The following is a 22,372-nucleotide window of genomic DNA, read 5'->3' on the forward strand; positions in this document are numbered from 1 at the left end:
GTTGTCCATATTTATATACAGTCTATGGTCCAGGAAAGTTGCAGTCGGCCTTCGTTGCCGGTTACTGTTTGATGTTGGTTCTAATTTTACTTCCAAATAAAGAAGTTTAGATCATGGGAATAAAGTATAGGCTTGTTTACAATCTCTCTGATTTTCTGACCTCCCCTTCTGGCCCTTTGTTGATTCTCAATAGGCCCACAGCAGTAAATTTATAGAAATGATTCAAGTAGCTTTGAAAATAAGTTGGAATAAAACAGAACTATCCTAGTTAAGTATATTTATTAACAGGAGTTTTGCCAGATTCACTAACATCAAAGCTACTTCATCTTAATGTGGTTCCTCTGCACACTCGGGGTCCCGCCTAATATCATCCTCCTCTTCCTCCTCCTCCTCCACCTCCTCTCGGCTTGTTGTCTCGTCACACCTCACAGACTCCACCCTGAGATCCTGTTAGTGCTTATCAGAGCATGGCTCAGGTTCAAATGTGGACACACACTCACAAACACACACACACACATCTTTCCACCAATCAATACCAAATTTACAGAGGCAGCTTTTCTCTCCCTAACTGAGCTCAGCTCTCAGGGGGGTTGGAAGGGGGGCGGCTGGTGTCACCAGGTTGTGGAGGTTTGGACTGAACAACACACCTCTCGTAAGTCTGCTTACACAGAGCCTTCAGGATGGAGACACACTTCAAGTTATTAAGGACGACAAAGACTAAACCCCACTTATGTTTACTACTCCCCTGACAAACACAGATCTTTTAGTCCTGGTAGTCAAAAGGAAGTGCATCTACAGCCTTTCTAGCAGCTCTGTGAGGTTGCTAACATGCTCATAGGAGCTGATTTAATAAGAGTTTTGCAAGCATTTAGTCATAAACCAATACATTTAAAAAAGGTTTCAAGGCTAAATTTCAATCCAACAACTGTGCGAAGTCACACGAGAGATCACAAAAGCTATTAAAATTCATCCTAAAGGGAATACAAATTTGCCAAATTTGCAGTTTACGATAGGATTCATCCTCTGAGGACTATACAAAGGCCAGATTGTGCAATGTTTCACAGCCTTACGTCAATCTTAGCCACCTTAAAGCAACTGGGTGAAAAAACTGTGAATACTGTAGAGACTCCAACATCGCACAATGAATTATTTTTATTTATTGGTGCTGACTGAGGTGTTCACCCCTTGACAGACCTGCAGCCGTCTCGTTGGAGTCTCCCGCCTCACTTTGATTCGTAAAGGCCGGGACCATCACGATCAATAGCAACCCTCAAAAGTATCAGCACATCTCCTCCGGTGGAACGTCCTTTGTGGATAAATCAGATTGGAAGTGCAGGAGATAAAAGCGCAATCCCATTTTGACTAATTCCTCACAAGGGCCCGTATCTTTGTTTCTGTGTCATTTCATCATGTTGGGCGTCTTTCTCCCTTTAATGTCTAAACATGAAGAGTAAAGGCAGGTTTCTGCGACTACACAAGAGTCCTTTTGAATTAAATGCACAATCAGGATGGAGATTTTTTTTACTCTTTGTGGAAGGCTAAAACGAGGAATATGTCAACAGGAAGCAGCCCTCGTGTTTAATGCCACCACACAGTGTAAATACTCTGAGAGATGGTACTATTTCTGTTTCACTCTTGCCAGAGTCAAGCAGCATCTGTAAATATCTTGTAATATTTGTTTTATTCTGCTCACAGTGACAAACACGTATAGGAGTTTTAACTGATTCATATATTTAGAACTTTTTAAATACTGTTATTTGACTTTGACGTACTGCTTGCTCATTTATAAGCCGTGAAGCATGCTAACTTTCTTACAATGCTAATATGCTGAGCTAGGCTTGTAAGCATGCTAGCTAGCCTTAACACAAACAAAGTACAGTCAAGGCCGATTGGAGTATCATTAGTTTTGCAAGTAATTCAAGTATAAGTATATGAGTTTGATCAAATTCTAACTTTGACCTGATGGTGATGCTACAAGACAAATGTTTCAAATTTAGCACTTGAGCTCCAAACTTAGCGAGTTATCCTTGAATGGACTGAGTGGAAAAGGCTATAAACTTTGATGAATACTCGCCAGGTGACGGGAAAAACTACAAATTATATGACGTAGTATAACAAGAGCAGAAGAGGAGACAGTCTGATGAGCTTTGAAAGCTAGCAAGGAGTCTGTGCAGATAGCTACGTAGTAGAAGGAAGTTAGCATTCTCCTACAACACTTCTAGACCTGATCGGTTTCTGATCCGCTAATCTTGTGAGGAATCCAGCTGCCGTTCACAGGAAAACAATCATACGGACCCATCCAATAGCTGCACTCAAGTGTTGGCTTTATTTGGGATGGCAGCCCACAAAAAAAGTGATTAGGACTAATTGTCTGGAAATGATGAGATGTCTGGAGTGGTGGACTGTAACTGAATATTTGGGTGGTTTGTTGAAATAAGCAGCTCAAACCAAAAATCGAGCTGATTGCCTGCAGCCGTGACGTTTGCACATTAAATTGTTGCACGTTTCAAAATAAATCCAAGGCCTCACATCTTGTCGATCATGTTCACACACCAAAACTTTCCTCCAACAATTGTTAAACTTTTTCTGAAACAGATTTGATTTTCCGGATCTGTCAAAAGCCTTTTTTCGGCCGTACCTACGAACGTCTTAATTAAAGAACGTCTTCTTATAAACTGTGTCCCTCCCTAAGACACTGTTTAGGATCAATTGTATCAAATGTGCCTAGCGCTGAATGTATTTTTAGAGATATGTTTCCAGGAACATCCACAAACTCAAAAGAAAGATGGCTATTTTTCATGTGCCGTCCATCTCCAACTCCTACTTACAACTCAGATGATAAAGCTCTTCTTAAAGATATAAAGAAAATATGTTGGGAGGAGGGTAAAGGAGAGGGATGACACATGTGTATTTATACTGTATTGTATACATTCGCTGCATTGACTGCCTTTCTTCTTGTCGTGTGTGTGGGAGGCTAGAGGACACTTTAGATCTCTCTCAGCTGAGAATAAAGAAGTCTCTGTTAACCTCCGTTCTCTTTGGACCTGAGCTTCAAACACACACACATCAGGAGGCTTCTTATTCACAGCGAAACAAGGCTGCCACACACGCACTACGACAATCCTGAAGCGGTACGCACAATTCAGCAAGTGTTCCTCCAAAGAATCCAACAAAATCCTTTCACTGCGGAGATCAGCAGATCAACAGGCTAGGTTTAGATAGTGTAGAATTATAGCCGCGAGCAACTTGGACATTAGTGAATGTGGGAGAGGCAGGAAAAAAGAGATGGAAGACGGAGCTGCGGTACTCACCATCCTCTTTGCATTCCTCCGGCGGTTTTGCCTTCTTGGCTAGCCTCGGGTCCAGCCACGATGTTGTCTTAGTGTTGTGGCTGTGAAGCAAAGACAGAGAGAGTGTGAGAGGGGAGTGTGATAGATGGCGAGAGAGAAAAGAGAGAGAGAGAGAGAGGGAGAGAGAGAGAGAGAGAGAGAGAGGAGACTTGGCACAAAGAGAGTAGGAGGTTGGTGGATTCTTAATTCAGCCAGAGAATCATTTCACAGTGTAAAGATGAGACTCCCCTGTGTGTCCGCCTTCTAAAAAAAGGTGAAGAAAACAACCCCCTCAAAATGCTTTGGGTTTACAAAACGGCAATCAATACTTTTAATTTGCTTACTGTCTCTCATTAGCGGACAGGAGGGGAGGAGGGGAGGAGGCAGAAAACGGTAGAGGGGTGAGCGAGGGAGTGGTGGTGGTGGTGATGGAGAGGAACAGTTGTAAGTTTGGTAGATTCTTCCAGAGCCTCAGGCAGAGAGCTGGATCTACATCAGATATGATGCCATGCCAGAGAAAGTCAACACATCCGCACGGATTGTCTGAAGCTGTGGAGCTACAATGGCCTCCCTTCATGATGAGAGAACAACAGTAGAGAGGCGGAAACCAGAGGAGCTGCACAAAGTTAAAAACTAAGAACCCAATGAGCTGAAACGATACGGGAAGAGGATGAAGCAGGAAGACCTTCTTATAGCATTTATTCTTTTTAGTGCTTTTTTTGTTTTCCCTAAGGAAATGTTGTTTGCAACGAGGCGTCAGACACATCTGATACAAGGAGAAACAAGAAGGATCTTAAATAAAAACATAAAACCTGTAGTGAATAGAAAAACGTATGTGTTACTTTAACTGATATTTCAGCCTCTTGGGAGTAAAAGAACAACCTTCAAACAGTAGCACTTCAGCTCAAAACTCTTAGCAAAAACTAGTGTTTCTGATTAACTTAAGTGTAATATTTATTGCCTTTTAGCTCCGTTTTGGTCTCCGCTAACTTGTTAGCTTGTCAGAGCCCTTGGTATTCCCTAAGACTGTATATTAGACACATAAGAGTAATGTTTGTGCGATGAAAAAAACAAAAACAATGAGCTAAAAGAGGCAAAAAGAAGAAAATCACATTTATTTAAAACTATAAAAAACAATAACTATGTAGAACCACCGCGATGCTAATGTTAAATGCTAATGTTAGTATGCTAACTGACAAGTATAAAAACGTACGTGTTACTTTAACTGATGTTATAGCCTCTTGAGAGTAAAAGAACAACCTTCAAACACAACATTAGCACTTTAGCGCCTTACAAAGTTAGCAAACGCTAGTCTAGTGTTTCTGATTATCTTAAGCGTAATATTTATTGCCCTTTTAGCTCCGTTTTGGTCTCCGCTAACTTGTTAGCTTGTCAGAGCCCTTTGGTATTCACTAAGGCCGTATAGCTATTACATACATAAGAAAAATCACATTTATTTAAAATTATACAAAAAAATAACAAGAACTATATAGAACAACCGCGATGCTAATGCTAACGTTAGTATGCTAACAGACAAGTATAATCTTTCCTATGTTTTAGTTGTGTAACTTTTTAGTTTAATAACTTAGAATGCTAACGTTGCTAACTAGCGGCTAAAGAAGTTTACTGAGGGGAGTAATGCAGGGATTTTGACATAAAATATAAAAGACAAGACTGTACAGATGGAAATTTGGATCTGATAAAGGAGCTAAAGGAGCATTTAAGTCATTTCCATACCTGCCAACTTTTCAAAAAACCTTGGAGTGAGATTTTGTCGTGGGTGACCAAAATTATGCCGCGCACGCAGTCACACAAATTGGTGGTTCAGATATAAGATAATTGGAATTAATTTGATGTTGTACCCATGTTGTAGCTACCCTACATTCTGGTGGTTTGTGGGGAGGTCCAAAGCTGTTGATAGGGGCAGCCCACTGAAGATGGACAATATTGGTTCATTCTGTGAAGCAGACATAGCTGAAGGTCCACCCCCAGGAGATTTTGGATTAAGTAGATGTGGTTTCCAGCATTCTAGTGGATTTTTGGGCGGTCTGCTAAAGAAGTGCAATACCTGAACTTATTCTGATTCATGTTCGGCATCATGACTTGTAGGTCTTAGTCTGTGGACTTGAGTTGAACATTCAACCAGAAAACTATCGGTGAACCTAAATGACAATAAAGCCTTATTCATAGATCAGTGTTTAAGATTTGACCTAGGTAGGTTGATTGATATTTTGATTAAAATGGTATTAAACTAATTCTTAACTAAAACCTAACCTATGTTGTGAATAATTGTATTCTTAAGAGCACTTAATGATTTATGTTCAGCCAAAAACGACACAAGATTAGTTAGGGCGGGACATTATTCTTCATTCAAAGTCTCCCACCACATGGTCCATCAGAGACAAATAAAGTGCAACAAATAAAGTGCTTAAACAGTACAACTTTTTCAAGCAATAAAACAGATGAATGCATTACAAAAATAGCTAAAATGAGGCATAATCAGTATCAGATCAGAAGCTGGGTAAAGTCCTTGTTTATGATCTGTGTGCATGGTTATACTGGCCTAGTCTCAGCTCAGATTCTCTTCTTTATCAGACTTCTCAAAGTAGTTTCTGGTTTCTCCTGCTGTCTTGTTGGTCTCTGTATCTCTTCTTCTGTCTACTTCGGGGTGCAGGCATAGATAGTAAAGGGCTGCACTGCAGGTGTAGCGCAGCGCAAAGGTTCAGGGGCGCTCATCAGCGCCATCTACCGTCGTGGAGTTTGAAAAGGAACGGAAGAGTCTCGGACCAAGATCGTTTTTTTTTTTGCGTGAGAAATTGGATGTGTGGCGTGAGTGCGTGTGAAAACAGGCAAAACCGTGTGTCACACGGCGAAAGCGTGAGAGTTGGCAGCTCTGCATTTCAATTCATCCTCAGGGCGACATGCATGTCTGTACCGAATTTAATAGCAGAATATCAAATGGTTGTCAAGAACAAAGTTAATCATCCAGCAATTTTCTTGATTAATCAAGGGTCTATTAAATGTAATGGGTAAAAAATAGCAAAAAATTACAAAAGCAGGTTACTGATTATCTAAATCTTTCTCACCACTAATCGATTAATTAAAAGAGTCAAGATGAAATTTGTTAACCTCATGGTGGTATAATGGTGTTGATTTGAAATCAGTGAACCATACTCATACTCAATCAGTGAAACCAGGGATCTGTAGAATTATATTTCTGACTTCACCTGCTGCCAAAGGTGCAGGGAGGACTAGAAGAAATTTCAGGAAGGTCACGACTCCAGCAAAACTTGCAGCTTGTGGAACAACTTTAATTAGACCGGCGCGTTTCTTTTTCGGCTCAAGGCCTTCATCAGGGTCATCACGAATCACACTGCAGAGGACGAGTTAAATAATGTATGATTTTAAATGGAAGTCCAGGAATCATCGCCACACATCGCAAATGCTCCACCGCGGTTCCCTCAGAGGTTATTGAGATATTCACGTCCTCACGTTTCCAAAAATGAAATTTCCTCAGAGCTAAAAACCGAAGACTGAGCCAAAGATGGAGAAACATAAAAGGAGTTTAAAGTGGGAGATGAAGCCTAAAACCAAACACAGAGCCAGGTGAAGAGCACTACGAGGTAAGGTGACGTCTCTTCTGATTTCCTTTTGATTCCTTTCTGTCACCTCTAATTATTCTGTCATTTTCATTACCTTTTCAGTCTGGTTTTCTTCTATTGCCTAAACTAAACTAAAAACCTCTCGCTGTTATTATTGTTTTCCTTCCACCCCCCTCTTCCTTTGTCTACTCCTCTCCTCGTCATGACTCACTCTGAGGACTGCAGGTAAACAAATTGATCTCGTACGGAGGCACCCTCTCGGTAACAGCGATGACTTATACCCAAAAGAGAAACAAAAAACTTGAAGCTTCAAATTTAGTAAGTGGTTAGAGCATGACGTTTCCCTTTTGTAGGGAAGAAGACATCAGACGAGTGGAGGTGATTAAAAGTTTAAAAGCGAATAGACATGACATGCTATTGGCTGGAGGTCAAAGGTGCTGCTGTGCGGTTTTAGGATGCGTTCAAGAAAGCTGGGACTCACTCGAAGCCGTGCAGGTTTAACTTAAAGACCGAAATGATGCAGAAAGCAAAACAAATTCCTCGACGCCGAATAGGAACCCACCTCCACCTCCAAAACACACAGCAACTCCGTTATATAAGCAACCAAGACTCACTTCTGCGGTTTTACTGCGGCTGTAAAACATCTAACAACTCCAATAAATTAAACTTTAGAGCTTTTACAACAGAGTTCTGTGTAACAAGGTATTCCTGAAGGCCTTTAAATCTCATTAAACCCCCATGCATTAATCATAGTCTGTGTGTGTGTGTGTTTCTGTGCTGAAAATACACATGATTAGCAATCTTCTTAGCAGCCAAAAAAAACTAATGTTAGACTAATTTAAAATCAATAAGAAAATGAAACACTGCAAGCTGCGAGCTATTAGTGCCATGTTATCGCACGGATCACGCCGACTGTGTTGTTTTATGTGTGGTTTAATGTCACTATGGAGTTTAGAGACTTTTTTAGACTTTTTACTTCTTGTTTCTTTATTTGCAAGATTTATTTGCTTCTCATTTCGTTGTAATAAAAGCATTTTTAAATCACGGTAATCAGTCTTACTCGTTTTCCTTATTTGTTATTGTGATTTAAGACAGATTTCTTTGCAACTTTACACCCCACTGAAGTCATTTATTTCACCTTAAAATCCTAAAACTATTTGCTACCTTCAGATCCTAAAGACAGGGTTGGATGTAAACACTTACTCTATGAAGTAGACTTCCCCTTTCTCTGTGTATGCCATCTCCCAGTTGTCTGGCAGCGGCCCTAGCTCGTCGTTCTCGTCTGGTTTGGGCATCGCCATCTTCGGGGACTGTCCGTCGTCTTTGGGTCCCTCGGTCGGGGCCTCCGCTGGGTTGCTCTGCGGCGCGATGTCCCCCGACGCGTCGGTGCTCTTGTCCTCATGTTCGCTCGACTCTGAGGTGACGACAGGGCAGGTTGAGTCAGGCGTGACATTATCATCGGTGGTGGTGGTGGGGTTAGAGGAGGGGTGAGGAGAGCAAAAGACAAGCGAGGTGAAGCGAGGAAAAGGAGACTGATTGAGAGTCGGGGTTAGGACGGAGGCGGGAAAAAAAAGTAGGAGTGATAAGAGAAAGTTGAGAGGAAGTGGTGACTCAGGGGAAAGAGAGGAGCGAGCTGAAGGGAGGAGCGGGAGTGATTGAGGTTAACAAGACAGAAAGACGAATAAAGCAGAGGAGACAATCGAGATTGAGAGAGAGGCGGGCGGTGATGCCCTACTTTGAGTTGTGGCAGAGTGCGAAAAGTGTTAGGGAAGGGGAAGAAAGAGATGGCAAGCGGCGGAGAGCTGGAGAGGGGACGAATGAAAGCAGGGGATTGAGAGATAATCTATGGGAGGGAGAGAGCGAGGTAGTGATCTGCTCAGATCACAGAGCCTGCTGTGCTCTATTGATTCGCCTGCAGCTCCCCTGGTCAGCCCACACTCTGTCCGTCTACAGACACAAAACTCCTCCTGAGCTCAAGGCAGCAGCCCGCTTTAGCATCCAGCACGCCTCGCTGTGCAGCCTAGAGTCATGGAGCGTCTCAAACGCCGCCGACAGGAAGCAGATAGAAATATTTCATGTCCCCGCGTTCAGCGTCGTCTAGACACTAGACAATGTTCACATCACACTGAGACTTTTATGAGCCGAATCGCTATCTAAAAACCTTTATAAGAGCTCTTCAAGTTTGCGTTTAAAGGGTAAAAGTGATTGTGCGCCTGCCGTTTGGATCATGCACGGAGTTGGAAAGAGACACCAGAGGAGAAAACTATTATCATCTAATACACCGGAGGTCTCTGCCGGCTTTGAGAGCTCAAAAAAAACATACTTGACATGTTTTTCCATTCTTCATGACCTTTTCTCAATTTATGAGAACAAAAAAAGCAATACAATATAATTTTTCCGTGTCTCCAGGCAAATACGGTTAAATACAACAGATTTTTTATACGTTCTGTATATGATTGAGAGTGATGAACACACCGCTACCTCTACTAAAAATGTCTGTTTAGTTTGATATAACCAGAGTTTTATATTCATAAACATCAAGAAATGTGCCATTTAAATCATCTGGATGTTTCTGTTTCTCTCTAAACTTAAGAACCCTACCTTGTTTGAGCCCCCCCCTGGTAAGAAAACCAAAATCTCATCCTCTATCCAAGCGTCCTCTCGCCAAACTCTTCCTCCAACGGCCCCTTAGAAGCTGCACGTTTAACTAAAGGCGTCGACCGGGCTCCTTGCATTTCCGCGCCGTTCTGACTGAAGCCCTGCTGTGAGAATGACTTTTTCCTGTGGCCATAAAACCAGCTTAGAAAGTCACAGGACCACAGCGTGGTTTTGGATTTGGAATCGCAAAAAATCACACTCATAAAGCCTCTTTTATGGTCGTCTATTCATGTGATCATGGGACGCGTTCAAAGGCTTTCTGTGTGCGTGTTTGTCACACAGTGCGCATACTAGGTACATTCAGACACCTCATTCTTAATATTGTTGTTGAAGGTTAACATCTGGATAAAGAAACGTCTCTCACAGTTCTTTTGTGAATGAGAGAAACCTCTCGAAGTTTGGCCTCGACGCACATGCTCTGGATGGTTTATTCAGAGCTGATTCACAGAAAAAACACTTTATAAAAATGTCTTTGTTGATTTTAAAACCGCCTGCAGGCTCCCGTTGCATCGGAGAGAATTATATGTCTGTGCTGTCCTGGCTATCTGCTCTGTGACAGTGTTGAATAACGCCTAATCAATGATATCAAACTCCAGAGAGTGACGGCACTAATGCTTTAATCGTGAACGGCTTGGACTGCAGAGGTAATCGCTTGTGTGAGAGTGAATTATAATTCACAGCTCATACATCCCGTCATTAAACTGCATATAAAGATATTTGTGTAACCAATTAAAAGTGATAATCTGCCATAAAATCATTTTCAGAGGAGCCCGCGTGAAAGCAATCTGTTACTGCCTCTGTTGCTAGGCGACCGCCCTTGAAGAGCCTGTTGCTGTAACTGAAACAAAACCATCACCTGCTGCAGATCAGTCTGAGCCCAAGCGTGACCTCGAACCTTAGCTGTCACCGCAAAGCTCCCCGCTCGAGTGACCTTTCCCCCCCCCGCGCCTGTGGAGGTTGCTGTCGGGGGCTGACCTGGGGTGACAGCGACACCGTTGCCGTTGACGATGGGTCTCTCCTCCTCCTCCTCCTCGGGGGGCTCGATGCTGGCTTTTTCCATGTTGCTGACTGACTTGTTGCGCTTCCTCTTGCCCTCGGAGCTGGGTCTGGCGCCCGGCAGCAGCTGGTCCGTTACATTTAGCAGCAGAGCGCTGGGCTCGGCCGGAGGCTTCGGGGTGCCGTAAAAGTTATCTGCAACACAAAGATGGAAAGGCTGTAGGCCAGAGCTTACAGAGTAACACTGTTAGCATAGCTTTAGGGGGTGGCAATGCTGGTAGGCTGTCCACCAGTTGGGTCCAGAGGTGAGGGTCTCAGTTGGATGGACTGGTGTTGCTTGAAAACAAGAACTAGTATTTGCTGGAAGGCTAGGGAGCTAGGAAGAGTCGTACATGGCTGTATCTGTGTATTTGCATGTTCAGATTAGCTTAAGATGTAGGTAGGTTTTTTCCGGTTTGCTAATGCGATCAGCCAATCAGAGACCATCTCTCTGACCAACTCTTTCAGCCGCCAATTCAACCTGCCAAATCGCCTGAAAAATCTACCGACCGAGGTGTTTAATCAGAGCCAACGGCGCGGGACACGCAGCTAAAACTAGGGATCCAGATGCTCAGCGATGGCCCGAGACCGGCGAACGGCTGGCTGTCAGCTCGGCGTGTCACAGACTTTTAAACGAGAAAATGAACATTTCAAATCCAAAGTACAGCCACGCAGAGGGACTTGTGTGGCTGTCTGCTCATATTTCCTTTGTTTGTAAAAAGTATTTCATCTTATGACAATCCCAAAAGACAACAACAATAATACGCCTTTTTTTAATAAAATCTACATTTTCATAAAGTTTTAATAAAAGAAAATAAGAATAATAAATAATTTCCGTGCTCCCAATGCAAATGTAAATGCAAACAGACCAAGAAAGAGTAAAGAAAAAAAACACACAGGGCTGGTGGGTTGAGGGATGTTTTTGACAGCGATGTCACGTCCACCGGCTGGATGAGGTGATTTTTTTTTTATTCACATGACATGCTGCTCCATGTCAAAGCTAATGAACACAGAAGCAGGGAGCTCATGATCACATCACGATCAGATATGACACTTCACTAGGATCTGCACAAATTTGCAAACAGACATTATTCTAATCGAGATCTAATTCGAACCATTTCTGATCAAGTTCTTCTTCTCTGCACATAAATCACTTTGCTGGGCCTCGCTCAGATTTTCTTTGGCATGTGTTTCTGCACGGCTTGGACCGAATAATTACCATCTCTCAGATTCCGTCTCCGGTCAGAGCCAACTACTTACCTCTGGGAACTGCAGCTTATTTTGTTTTTACTTGCTTATGACTCAACATCCTCTTCCTTAGTTTTGATTTTACATTTTACGATCATTCTATCTGAATTCTGGCAGCAGCCCTGTGCTTCTGACAGCCTCCATCAGTCATAGCGAAACTCTCATAACTTTGATTTTTTCTGCATTCTTCTTGCGAAAACGGCTGCCAGTGAAGTGGGTATTCGCCGGAGCCATCTCTAGCTCTCTTTTAGGGGGTGAACAGATTGCTCAAATCTCTGAATCTGAAGAGCTCTGAATCTCAAGCCTGTAAAACACTTCCAAACCCAACAACACCTTTTCTTTTAGAGATTTAGGCACAACAGACAAAGCAGGAGTGAGACGTAGGATCATGTTTGGCCAAAGCATAGACTGCAAATAAAGATGGACGGCGGAACTGCTCCTCAAAAGTGAAGCCAAAGCAAGTAGAGCTCCCCCTGGTGACTGGCTGCAGTATAGGTCATAAGCTCCACCCCATCCATGTAAGCGGATGGGACTTGGGCCAAACTAAAACACTAAAATACACGCTGAATCTTTTTTTTTCACGGTTGGTTTCTGTCATTTAGGTAGTTAATATAATGTTGATGAATGTTCAAGTTTTTGACGCTATAGAAACAGGATGTGACATAATGGTGACCACCAGGTGCCATGCCAAGCTCTGTAAAACGGTCCTGTGGTACAGGTACAGTGTATAATCCAATATTTCCTTGTAACTGGTAAAAGTAGAGCAGAGAATACCATTAATTAAACGAAAACGCGAGTGAGTCCGGAGGAAGTGTGGTTGGGCCAATGCAAGGAAGTGGAGACACATTGTCCATATTTATACAGTCTATGGTCCAAAGTCTGAGACGCTTCTTTCTTTTAAAGGTTCTACTTACTTTTGTTGTTGTTTTTTTTCTTTTTTTAGGAGCAAGACTGCAGCAACAGTTTAATCCTGGAAGGTTTACAATTAGCTTAGCATGTAGCATACGTCCTTAGCTCCACTCGAGCGTTCCCGGTAGAAACATCATGAATGAATGATAAGATAATTTCAGTGCAGTGGGCTCAAGTGTTTAGAGTCCTAAGGGCACACGAAGAATACCCAGAGGGATTTAGAAAAACACCAGTGTCTCCATCTGCGTTGGAAAGACCTATTGAAACATCATGTTCACATTGCAGGAAACATGAAGGCAGCAATGAAAAATGTAGAAGAGAACCGGTAAAAAGATTAGGGGCACTGTTGGGATTAGAGAGACCGAACCGCAGACACAAATCCAGGAGCCTTAATGAGCTGAAGATTTACCTCTGAGGAGAAATTATGCTCCACGTGTGAATTTAAATAACATGCAGCAGCGCTACAGAAACCTGGACTTTGAAGTTAGATTTAGTGGGGGAAATTGTCATATCTGACAGCTGCGAAGATCTAGGGTCTCACGTTCACGCTTACAAAAGTGTCTGAATAAAGCGAAAAGTGTATTAATTAATTAATTTACAAATTCTGATTTATTTTTATTTTTTTAAGGAAATGCAGAAACAAGGAGCCTGGATAATAGATAAATGAAAGTAGTTATTTTGTGGCTCCAGGCTGCAAATCAAAATCATTTTCTGCATGAAAAATGATGAAGGTTTTCTTTGTTGAACAGTTTAATGAGGTGAAATAGACAAACTAACATGTTTTGACAATGTCAGCGAGTTCAAACAGGACAGCGTTAATAACATTCTCTGTTTTAATTAGTCTACCCTAGGTAATCTGAATTTACATTGCTAGCTGTTAGTAGCTTTCTCTCACATTTTATTACACTACTTTACGTGAAACATCACACTGTGACATTATTTTGGTGATAGTTGATTTATAGTTATTTATAGAAGGTGTGACAAAACCTGTTATTATAGTATTTAGAGCCACAATCAAATTAAATTTCTAAGATGTTATGTGAAAATGATTCAAATATATCGCCATATCCCGAACCTACTTTAACGGGCCCCAAGTATAAGATTAAAGGTCCCATATGATACCTATTTTTACAAGTTAGTGTAAGTGTTAGAAGACACATTCTGGGGACATGTGAGACACATGTCCCCAGAATGTGTCTTCTAAGATTCAGCTCAAAATACAGCTCAGATCGTTCATTCTACCCACGGTTGTGTACCCCCGGTGTTTGCTTCCTTCCTAACAGGCTGTTTCAGCGTCTGTACCTTTAAATGCAAATGAGCTGATGCTGGCCACGCCCCTTTTTGGAAGAGGGCTGGCACTTTCCTGACAGTGCCATGGATACTCAGGCAAAAAATACCAAATGTCTGGTAACAAAAATAGGTTTAACCGTAAATATTGGAGGCAGTTGGGGGCGGGGCTTATCCCTTTATGTCTCACTCAGACACGCACTTTTTGATACATGGAGAAAGGAAAAAAACAGGGGGATGGGGTTATCTCAACATTATGTTTCATCATCAAAAAGTTGATATCCCTTTTTAAAGAACATTTTATTACACTATAAAAAGAACAGTGACTCAGTTTCTTTAAAATATTTGCTAAAAACACAGAAAAAACTTTATGTTATGGAGAAAGAACTCAACCTGAAAGTTTCTAGTTCTTTGTAATAAGCTGAACCGCTCTGCTGCTGTAACAGCCGCCGTCTCCTCTTTAAAAACCACTCATTCTCACTTTCTTCCACACCTAATTGGCCATTAAATGACTAAAATGTATAAAACGCTGAGTGATGGCTGAGTGACCACGCAGAAGAAACCCTGTCTCCCTCTCGCCACGAAAAGGCAGCACCCATCGGCTAAAAGATCTAACATTGCTTCTGGCAACCGACCATTAAATTGCCCATCTGTAATTTCAATATTTTTCTCCTTCCTGCAGTGGCGACAGGCCGACAGAGACCGGAATCAGGTGGGAGAGAAGAAAGTTATGTGTTATCTATATAATGGCAGAGGTCTCCTGAGAGACGGAGGTGGCCGGGCAGACCAGGGGATGCATTTTGTGAGTACTTTAAAATCCAAGCCCCGGGCCTGTCTGACCACAGGAGAGGGAGGATAGAGACCGTCTGTTTGTTTCGATTAGGCAACTGAAGAGCCACTGCAGCTCCTGCTCAAGGACTGAGCCAAGAGAAATGCCAGCATGAAAGTACCACATGTGTGTTCTCCAAGTGAGTGTGCTGGTTTCCTCTTCATTCAGAATATACAGACGATTCCCTTCGGTGTCCGTCATGACGGATGGCAGCCTCGTCTCCGCAGGGGCAGAAGATGGATGGATGGATGGAAGCATACTTGCGAGGCGGAACAGTGAGCCACGTCCCAGCAGTCAGTCACTCAGAGAGAAATGCCTGCCATGCTGCATTAAAACCCTCAAAACACAAGAAATATCACAAAGAAGATCCATACCTTCATATGTTCCGCTCTCTAGCAAGGATCCACTTTTCTCCAGTTCCATAAACCGGTCAACGGTTACAAAATTATAATCCACCCCCGGGACCTCTCCTTCCTTGGGTTGCCTGGTTGTGCCTGCAGGAGATAAGAGAAAATAGTTAGCTGAAGATGTGAATGAGTCTTTGTCAGAGTCTCAGAAAAGATCCGAACATACCAGAGCTCAAATACATCGATCCTGACTCAGCTCTATTCATTAAGTGCCCTCTTTATTCCTACTTGTCCTCCTTCCACAGCTGAGGCTTGTGTATTTGAGCTTTCACAGAGAGGGGAGGAGTGGCAAGGTACCATTTCAGCAGCTAAGTGATGCAATTTGGACGCCGAGAGGAGAAATCAAGTCAATTTGCATGGAGCTGACAGGATGTCAAGGACAGGAGCTGCAGTCCTGTCGGCTGACTGCAACACTGGGGCAATGAAAATATCCTACAGGAAGAGGCATTTTGAATCAAGTTCGCAGCCACGATGATCATTTCTACTCCAGAAACAAAGGCGCGTCAACGTGTTTACGGTGTTAAACCGAGGTACAAACGACTTCCTAAATGCTTCCTCGTAGCCGTGCGCTAATTAGACTTGTTAAAACTGATCCCAGCTGTGATAACACACACCACTCTGCCCCTGAGGTGCTGAATGGGTTTTCACATCTGAGAGAACGTTGTTCACACTAAAAAAAAAAAGCAGAGCCCGTAAAACACACTTGTTAGACCCTCGCTGTGTCACATAAAGTATCCATCTGTGTGTTTTAAAGTTAACAAGAGATCAGCCCTGTTAGGCAGCGTGGGGTGATTTGACTTTACTCAAGGCCAGCTGACATCGCCCAGGCATCGCAACACAGGTTTGGAACAATGCCTGTAAAAGTTTGTCAATTCAGTTTCCACCGATTATCACACAACCGACATCAACGAAAAGAGACGGTTTGAAAACTGCCCAGTGGGAAAAAAATGGGATGAAATTGTTCCGTTTTCGTTGGTTCACTTCAAAAAAAAAAGAAGAAAGACAATAGGATAAACCGACCCTCTTCATCTTACTGCCCCTAAAGGCTCCAGTATACTTCACACAAATGGCTGAAAAGCTGCAGAGACTCTCCAGGCTGCAAGTTGGCAAACATCAACTGTCAGACTAGTTAGAGACGTTTGCATGGTGGTTATTCTTCATGACCGGTTTCAGTGTTGGTCAAACAACAACTAAAACCCTTTTAAATATAGGTGTCTGCACATTTTTTATTTATTTTTTGTTCCTTCCAGCACCAACAATTATACAATCTTACTCACTTTACCAAGCGACCGTGCAAATGTGAGAAGGTAAGATGCATAAACCTGCATCCAAGAGCTACTTCCCTCACTTTTCATGCATATAAAACAAGTTCACAATACTGTGAACATCTTGAAGGAGAGACTCTCCCTAAGTGCGTCCCACTATCCCCATTTGAAGTGCAGCCATTCAGATTTGATTGAACAATTTTGTAGGTACTAGTTCGCCTCAAGTCTTGAACAAGCCTCACTTTAACTAAAAAGTCTTCAACGCACCTTTCCAACCTTGAGTTTAAGGCACCGATTGTGAGTTCCATCTTTTCTAATGAAGAAGAAGAAGAAGAAGCTTTATCGTCATTGTACAAGAATACAACGAAATTTCGTTTGGCAGCATCTCTTGTAGCAGCTACCGTACATGTCACAAGCATAGAAAAAATAAAGGTAATATAAGTAATAAATATAAAGGTGCAGTAAAAATATTATATGTAAATAGTATGAAGCTATCCTTAACTATTAAAAACTATTTATACAGTATATGGCGCACACAAAAGAGCATGTGCTTTGTATCAGTCCATCTTTAAATTACCAAAATAAACTGGATATTGGATTTAGCGACAAATAGGAGCAGCCTGTGCTGTTCATATACATGAATACTCAACAAAATGCTTTTGAGATGTGCCATTCTATGGACAAATGTATGTAAGATTAATTAAAGTATAAGCGCATAAATCTAATTTATAGTAAACAGTTGACTTTCAATCTAACTTTGCTAGCTAGCGCTTATAACGTTAAGCTAGCTCAGGCTACGTCAGGGTTTTGACCAACTCTCTTTAAATAATCCTAAATCTCCATGGTCTAAAAGTCAAGAGCACCAACACTGGGTTTTAAAAAGTAAATTTTTATTAGTGAACAACACAAATAGCTTCACATGCTACGTGAATTGTACGTGCCGTTTTCTCCGTCAGGTTAAATTTAGTACAGGGCAGCTGAGCGACCGGTGTGTGTGGAGGGTCTGGGGGTAAGGCGGCTTTGGGGAGGTGCACAACGTTGTTTGAAACTCGCAAATGTATTTCCAATTCGTTCTGAGACCATGGCGGAGTAAATTAGACCCTGGCGGGCCGCCGCAGTATTAACATTGTATGGGAAACACTGGCTGTACATGATGAACATGATGCCAACAAGACTATCAGACGGAATAGGTATGAGCCTCTTCAGAACCACGAGCGGAAATTTGCTTCGGGCAAACCTTCGAAGCTAAAACATAAAACCAGAAAGAATCTGCTGACAGGGTAATATGTAAAAAGCTTGTAAGAGTAAATGAGCAGCAGGGAGCACTGTGGTTGACGGGAGAAAAACAACCCTGTGTAAAACATATTTGTGTTTGTGTAGCACCTCGAGAGGAGAGCTTCTTGATTGTGTCTGTCTGGAATGGGGGGGAAGGAGGAGGGATGTAACCGTCAGATTAGCCTCCCTCGCAGGCAGAGCTACTGACTGAGCAGCCAACACACACACACATTTCAAAGAGGACCTTTGATGTTGCAGAACTATATTTAGCAGCATCTTCTGGTGGGGACTTCTCCAGGGTGACAATTTCTATAAGAAGGCACACACAATGCCTCTCGATTTCCAGTCCTTTGTATGTGGGTCATGATCCTAGTAGTGCAGACATGCAAAAATAGGGCAACCTCTCTGATGTATTGAATCATATTTCTAGGGAAGAATATAATCATTATTTATAACGCCTTGATTACAGAAACTCATTTAGGCTAAATACTGTGTCCATCAGTTTGTTGGTTTACTGCAAATTGGGCTGTAAAATCCCCCCAGGTGAGTTTCTGGGCCAATCCAGGAGAGAGAGGGAAGCTCTCACTAAAAATAGGTAAGCAAAGGTTCTGGCACAAACACTCTGCTGACGTCTTAAGTGAATATAAGTGCATACGACCCATGCAGCAAACAGAGCCACTTTATTTGATGAACTCAAAGCCTGGAGCCCTTTCTACTTTGTATGTTTGTGAGGATACACATTCACACGGGTCATAGCACACCTAAAAGCTAAAACAAAGGCTTGTTTGAGTTTTTTGAAGATGTTTCTCCACTCATCCAGGTGGTTTTTGAAGGGTTTTAAACTTTTACCATCAACTTTTTGTTCATTGTTCATCCCAGCAGGAAAAACGCTTTCGTATCAACTAAAAAAAAAACATGAAGAACATCACAAGGTATTGACCTGGCCTCCAAATTCACTAGATCCCAAACTGATCAAGTATCTGTGGGATGATCCACAGAGGACCCTCCCCTCAAAGGCCCCCCACTAACAACATCCTTTTACCAGACACCACAGGACACCCGCAGAAGGCCCATGTCCTGAGTCACAACTGTTTTGGAGGCACAAGGGAGACCTACACATTATTAGCAAGGTGGTCATAATGTTATGCCTCATTGGTGTATATCTCATTAAGTCTGATTTACATGAGGTCACAGCATAGCAATAGATTGTTATGAGAAGCCACTCCATAACATAATTACATATTAAGGCTACAAAGATACCATGAGCAGACCATGTTATAGTGAAAGATTGGCTCAGTAATTCTCTACCCAAAGTACTTGGACCTAAAATACTCTTAAATATGCAGTAAGCACAGACTGCGACTGAAGACAACAGTAGTTTGCATTGTGAGCGGTGGGTTCCACCATTCTCGTGCTGCATTCAATTGTATTTACAACATGTCAGGTCCATGGCATTTGATAAAAGCCTACCTACAATGATTTGTCACGGCCAAACAATTCTGGGAAAGAAAAATATTGTGGTGATGTGTCCCCAAACCGGAACTGCCACCAAAGAATGAGTTAATCAAAATACGTCCTTCTCCTTTCTTTATGAACAACTCCCAAGTTTGGAACTGAAAATGTAATAGGTACACCTCCAACACAAGGTTAATGAACTTAAGGAACTAGTAGCACAAGCAAGCAGAGCAACTAATAAGGTTGTGCCTTAGAAGGTCGAATGGATGGTGGTCAAAGCTTTGTTAGATCTAGACAACAAAAAAACTTGGTTAGTCTTAGGAAACGTTCATGGTTTGGGTTAAAATACACCCTCTACCGGCAAATGAAGTGACAAAAACATCCAATCATCCAAAGACACAAACCGCCGCAATCAAATGTTGGGACACAAACTCTGGAGACTGGGCCGAAACCTTGTCTGTCATTGATTTCATGGCGATTGTGTCACACACAGACAGTGCAAACCTTCCAATCATTCCGTTTCACTGAGCGAATAAAGGACACAATTTGAACTTTGGGAGTTTGCCGTATAATTAAAGCATGATATGACCTGATAATGCACGCCACAGTTCAGCGGCGCTGCAGACAGATAAAGTACGACGCTAAGCTATAGTTAATTCTTACACTAGAGGCGTCTCCAGCAGAACCGCTGTGCAATATTAAACGGAAGCATGAATCCACCTTTGCACTTTAGGGGCGGCTCAGTGGAGCCTTCAAAGACAACAAAGTAAAACAAGCAGACGAAGACACTGGGAGAGTGGAGAAAGTATTCAAGGTTTGTGCTCTTTGAGCGTTGTACAGGTGTATGAAAAGAGGAACGGATTCGACTCCACCACCACGAGTCCAGATCTCATTTGTGTCGCTGAGCACCTTTGCCGGACGCCCCCTGTCAAAGCTAACATCTGTAGTGGCGCCGACAGAATGCACTAACACCCCTAAGCTATCTGTATGTTAATAAAACAAACCGGATTAAACGCACGACCTCCGTGTTCTGCTTCACAGTTGCACGTTGGGAAGTAAAATCACGACAATCTGAGCACAATTTGAACTTAACTGCAGGCAGTAGGAAAAAACTCTCAACGGGGACCGGGACAATCTGTGGGAAGCAGAAACACTGGCCTCTATTTGAGACAAAGAATTTATATCTAGAGAATATCCCCAAGCATCAGAGAGAGAGAGATTGTTCTGTGTATTTATGATAGGAGAGTCAAAGCATGTGTACAGACCTCGAGGAAAAGATTATACCGTTCAAACAAATCATTTCCATACAGTTACACATTGGGGTAAAAAATGATAAAAGGAAAATATGAAAAGTTTGTCTTTACCGTATTTGTTTTACACTAAGGAAAAACATGATATTAGTCCTTCTCCTGGCCTCAAAGGTGAGTGTTTGGCATTGAATGCAGAGAATTAAGAAGCGACGGAGACAGTCTAATGAAGACATGGGATTGAATGTGCCTCGTCTCCTTCAGGTTGTTCTGTAGGAGGTTTAGTAAAACATGACACTGTTTCTTTTTAAGAATCTGGACAAGACAGCTCCTGATTGAACCAGATAGGTGTTGATTGAGTTGTTGCCTCGCCAGCTATTACTTCCTAGTAATGCTGTTTTTAGCTAGGTAGGCTTTGCGGTTGTATCGCCGCAAAGTTTGGTCCAGACAATCATTATCAGCTAATGTTACCACTTAACTACAGTTTTTTCTGGTTTTATTACTTTATTACAGCTGGAGGCGTTATGTTGTTGGCTTGTCAACCGGCCCCGTTACAGTAGATGCAAAATCTTAGGAACCTTTTAGCGGAATACCTTCAAATTTGCCGCCACTTGGACGCAAATACAAACTGAACAGGGTTTGGTGGTTAAAGGTCACTATTGTTACCTCTAGAGAATGCAGTATCCCAGAAATACAACGAGGGATTGTCTACAAACGTTCACTTGGACTCTATGATGAACTGATTAGATATTTTACAAGTCTGAAGAGAGATGGGGCGACCTGCCCAAGGTCTACCCGCCTCTCATTGGGATATGACAGCTGGGATAGGCTCCAGCCCCCAACCGCGACCCTTCAGAGGACAAGCAGTTACAGAAAATGAATGAATGAATGAATGAATGGACAGAAATAGAAGTAAACTACCAACTAGACTGGATTTTGGAGGCTAAAAAAATGTATTGTGTTTTGTGTGAGACGAGATATTCAAGATGATATCTTTGCAAACGGCTTCACATTTCATCCACCATCGCCTTCAAATCCAAATTTCAATTAGTCAAACATATACACATCTCCGTCAGTCTTAGCTATAGCGCGTGCTCGGCGCTAATTAGCGAATGCTGGCATGCCGCTAACGTGCCAAACCAACATGAACATGGGAGATGTTACACCGGCTAAACGTCACCTAATTAACGCGAACATGTTCATATAATGGTGTAACATTGCTAGCATGCTGTGCACTTGTCTCGTTTAACGTTTCTCATTTACAGTGTGACTCTATATTAATTAGCGACATAAGGAAGTGCTGGCCTCTTTGCAGCATCTAGCTATGTATAAGTAGGAAATCTTGGCGTTTTTATGTCGTGTGACTGTTTTCCTTTAATGTGCAGACAATTGGTGATGGTAGTATAGTTAAATTAATTAAAACAACTACAGCACCACACACTTTTAAATGTTATTGCTGTCGCTTTGGGTGGACATTAATGTTTAGCAGCTTGTTGGCCTTGTTAACATAATGCCTCCGTCTCCTTCCCTCTGGTTTAAATACACAAACACACAGCAGAATACGGGCCTCCTTAGCCGTTCACCGATTGATGCAGTATTTATTAATGCCGAATCAATTTCCACGTGATGTCTGAAAAGGATATACAGCCTCTGTAGCTGCCACGGAGAGGTGACAGACTGCAGGAGAGCGAAACAGACTATTCATCCCATTATCCCTGTTATTTGTTTCATTGTCGGCTCACACGGATGTCAAATGCACAAAGTAATGGCAATTTCACCCAGTTGCAGTCTGCACAGTGTGCCCGCGTCAAAGCAACATAATTATT

At 42.3% G+C, this 22,372-nt stretch overlaps 1 protein-coding gene across 1 annotated transcript in view; it reads right to left on the reverse strand.

Annotated features, from left to right (window-relative positions):
- magi2a (membrane associated guanylate kinase, WW and PDZ domain containing 2a) overlaps positions 1 to 22,372 on the reverse strand; it is a gene marked incomplete at its 5' end in the record, with an annotated part of 242,434 nt that overhangs the window by 64,072 nt on the left and 155,990 nt on the right. Inside the window, 4 exons of the mRNA XM_084573366.1 lie at positions 3,312 to 3,391; positions 8,135 to 8,345; positions 10,565 to 10,780; positions 15,272 to 15,391. Coding sequence (XP_084429492.1) covers positions 3,312 to 3,391; positions 8,135 to 8,345; positions 10,565 to 10,780; positions 15,272 to 15,391 — 627 coding nt within the window. The remainder of the gene's footprint in view (positions 1 to 3,311; positions 3,392 to 8,134; positions 8,346 to 10,564; positions 10,781 to 15,271; positions 15,392 to 22,372) is intronic.

This window comes from Chelon labrosus (assembly GCF_963514085.1).
Source record: "Chelon labrosus genome assembly, chromosome: 23".
NCBI lineage: Eukaryota > Metazoa > Chordata > Actinopteri > Mugiliformes > Mugilidae > Chelon > Chelon labrosus.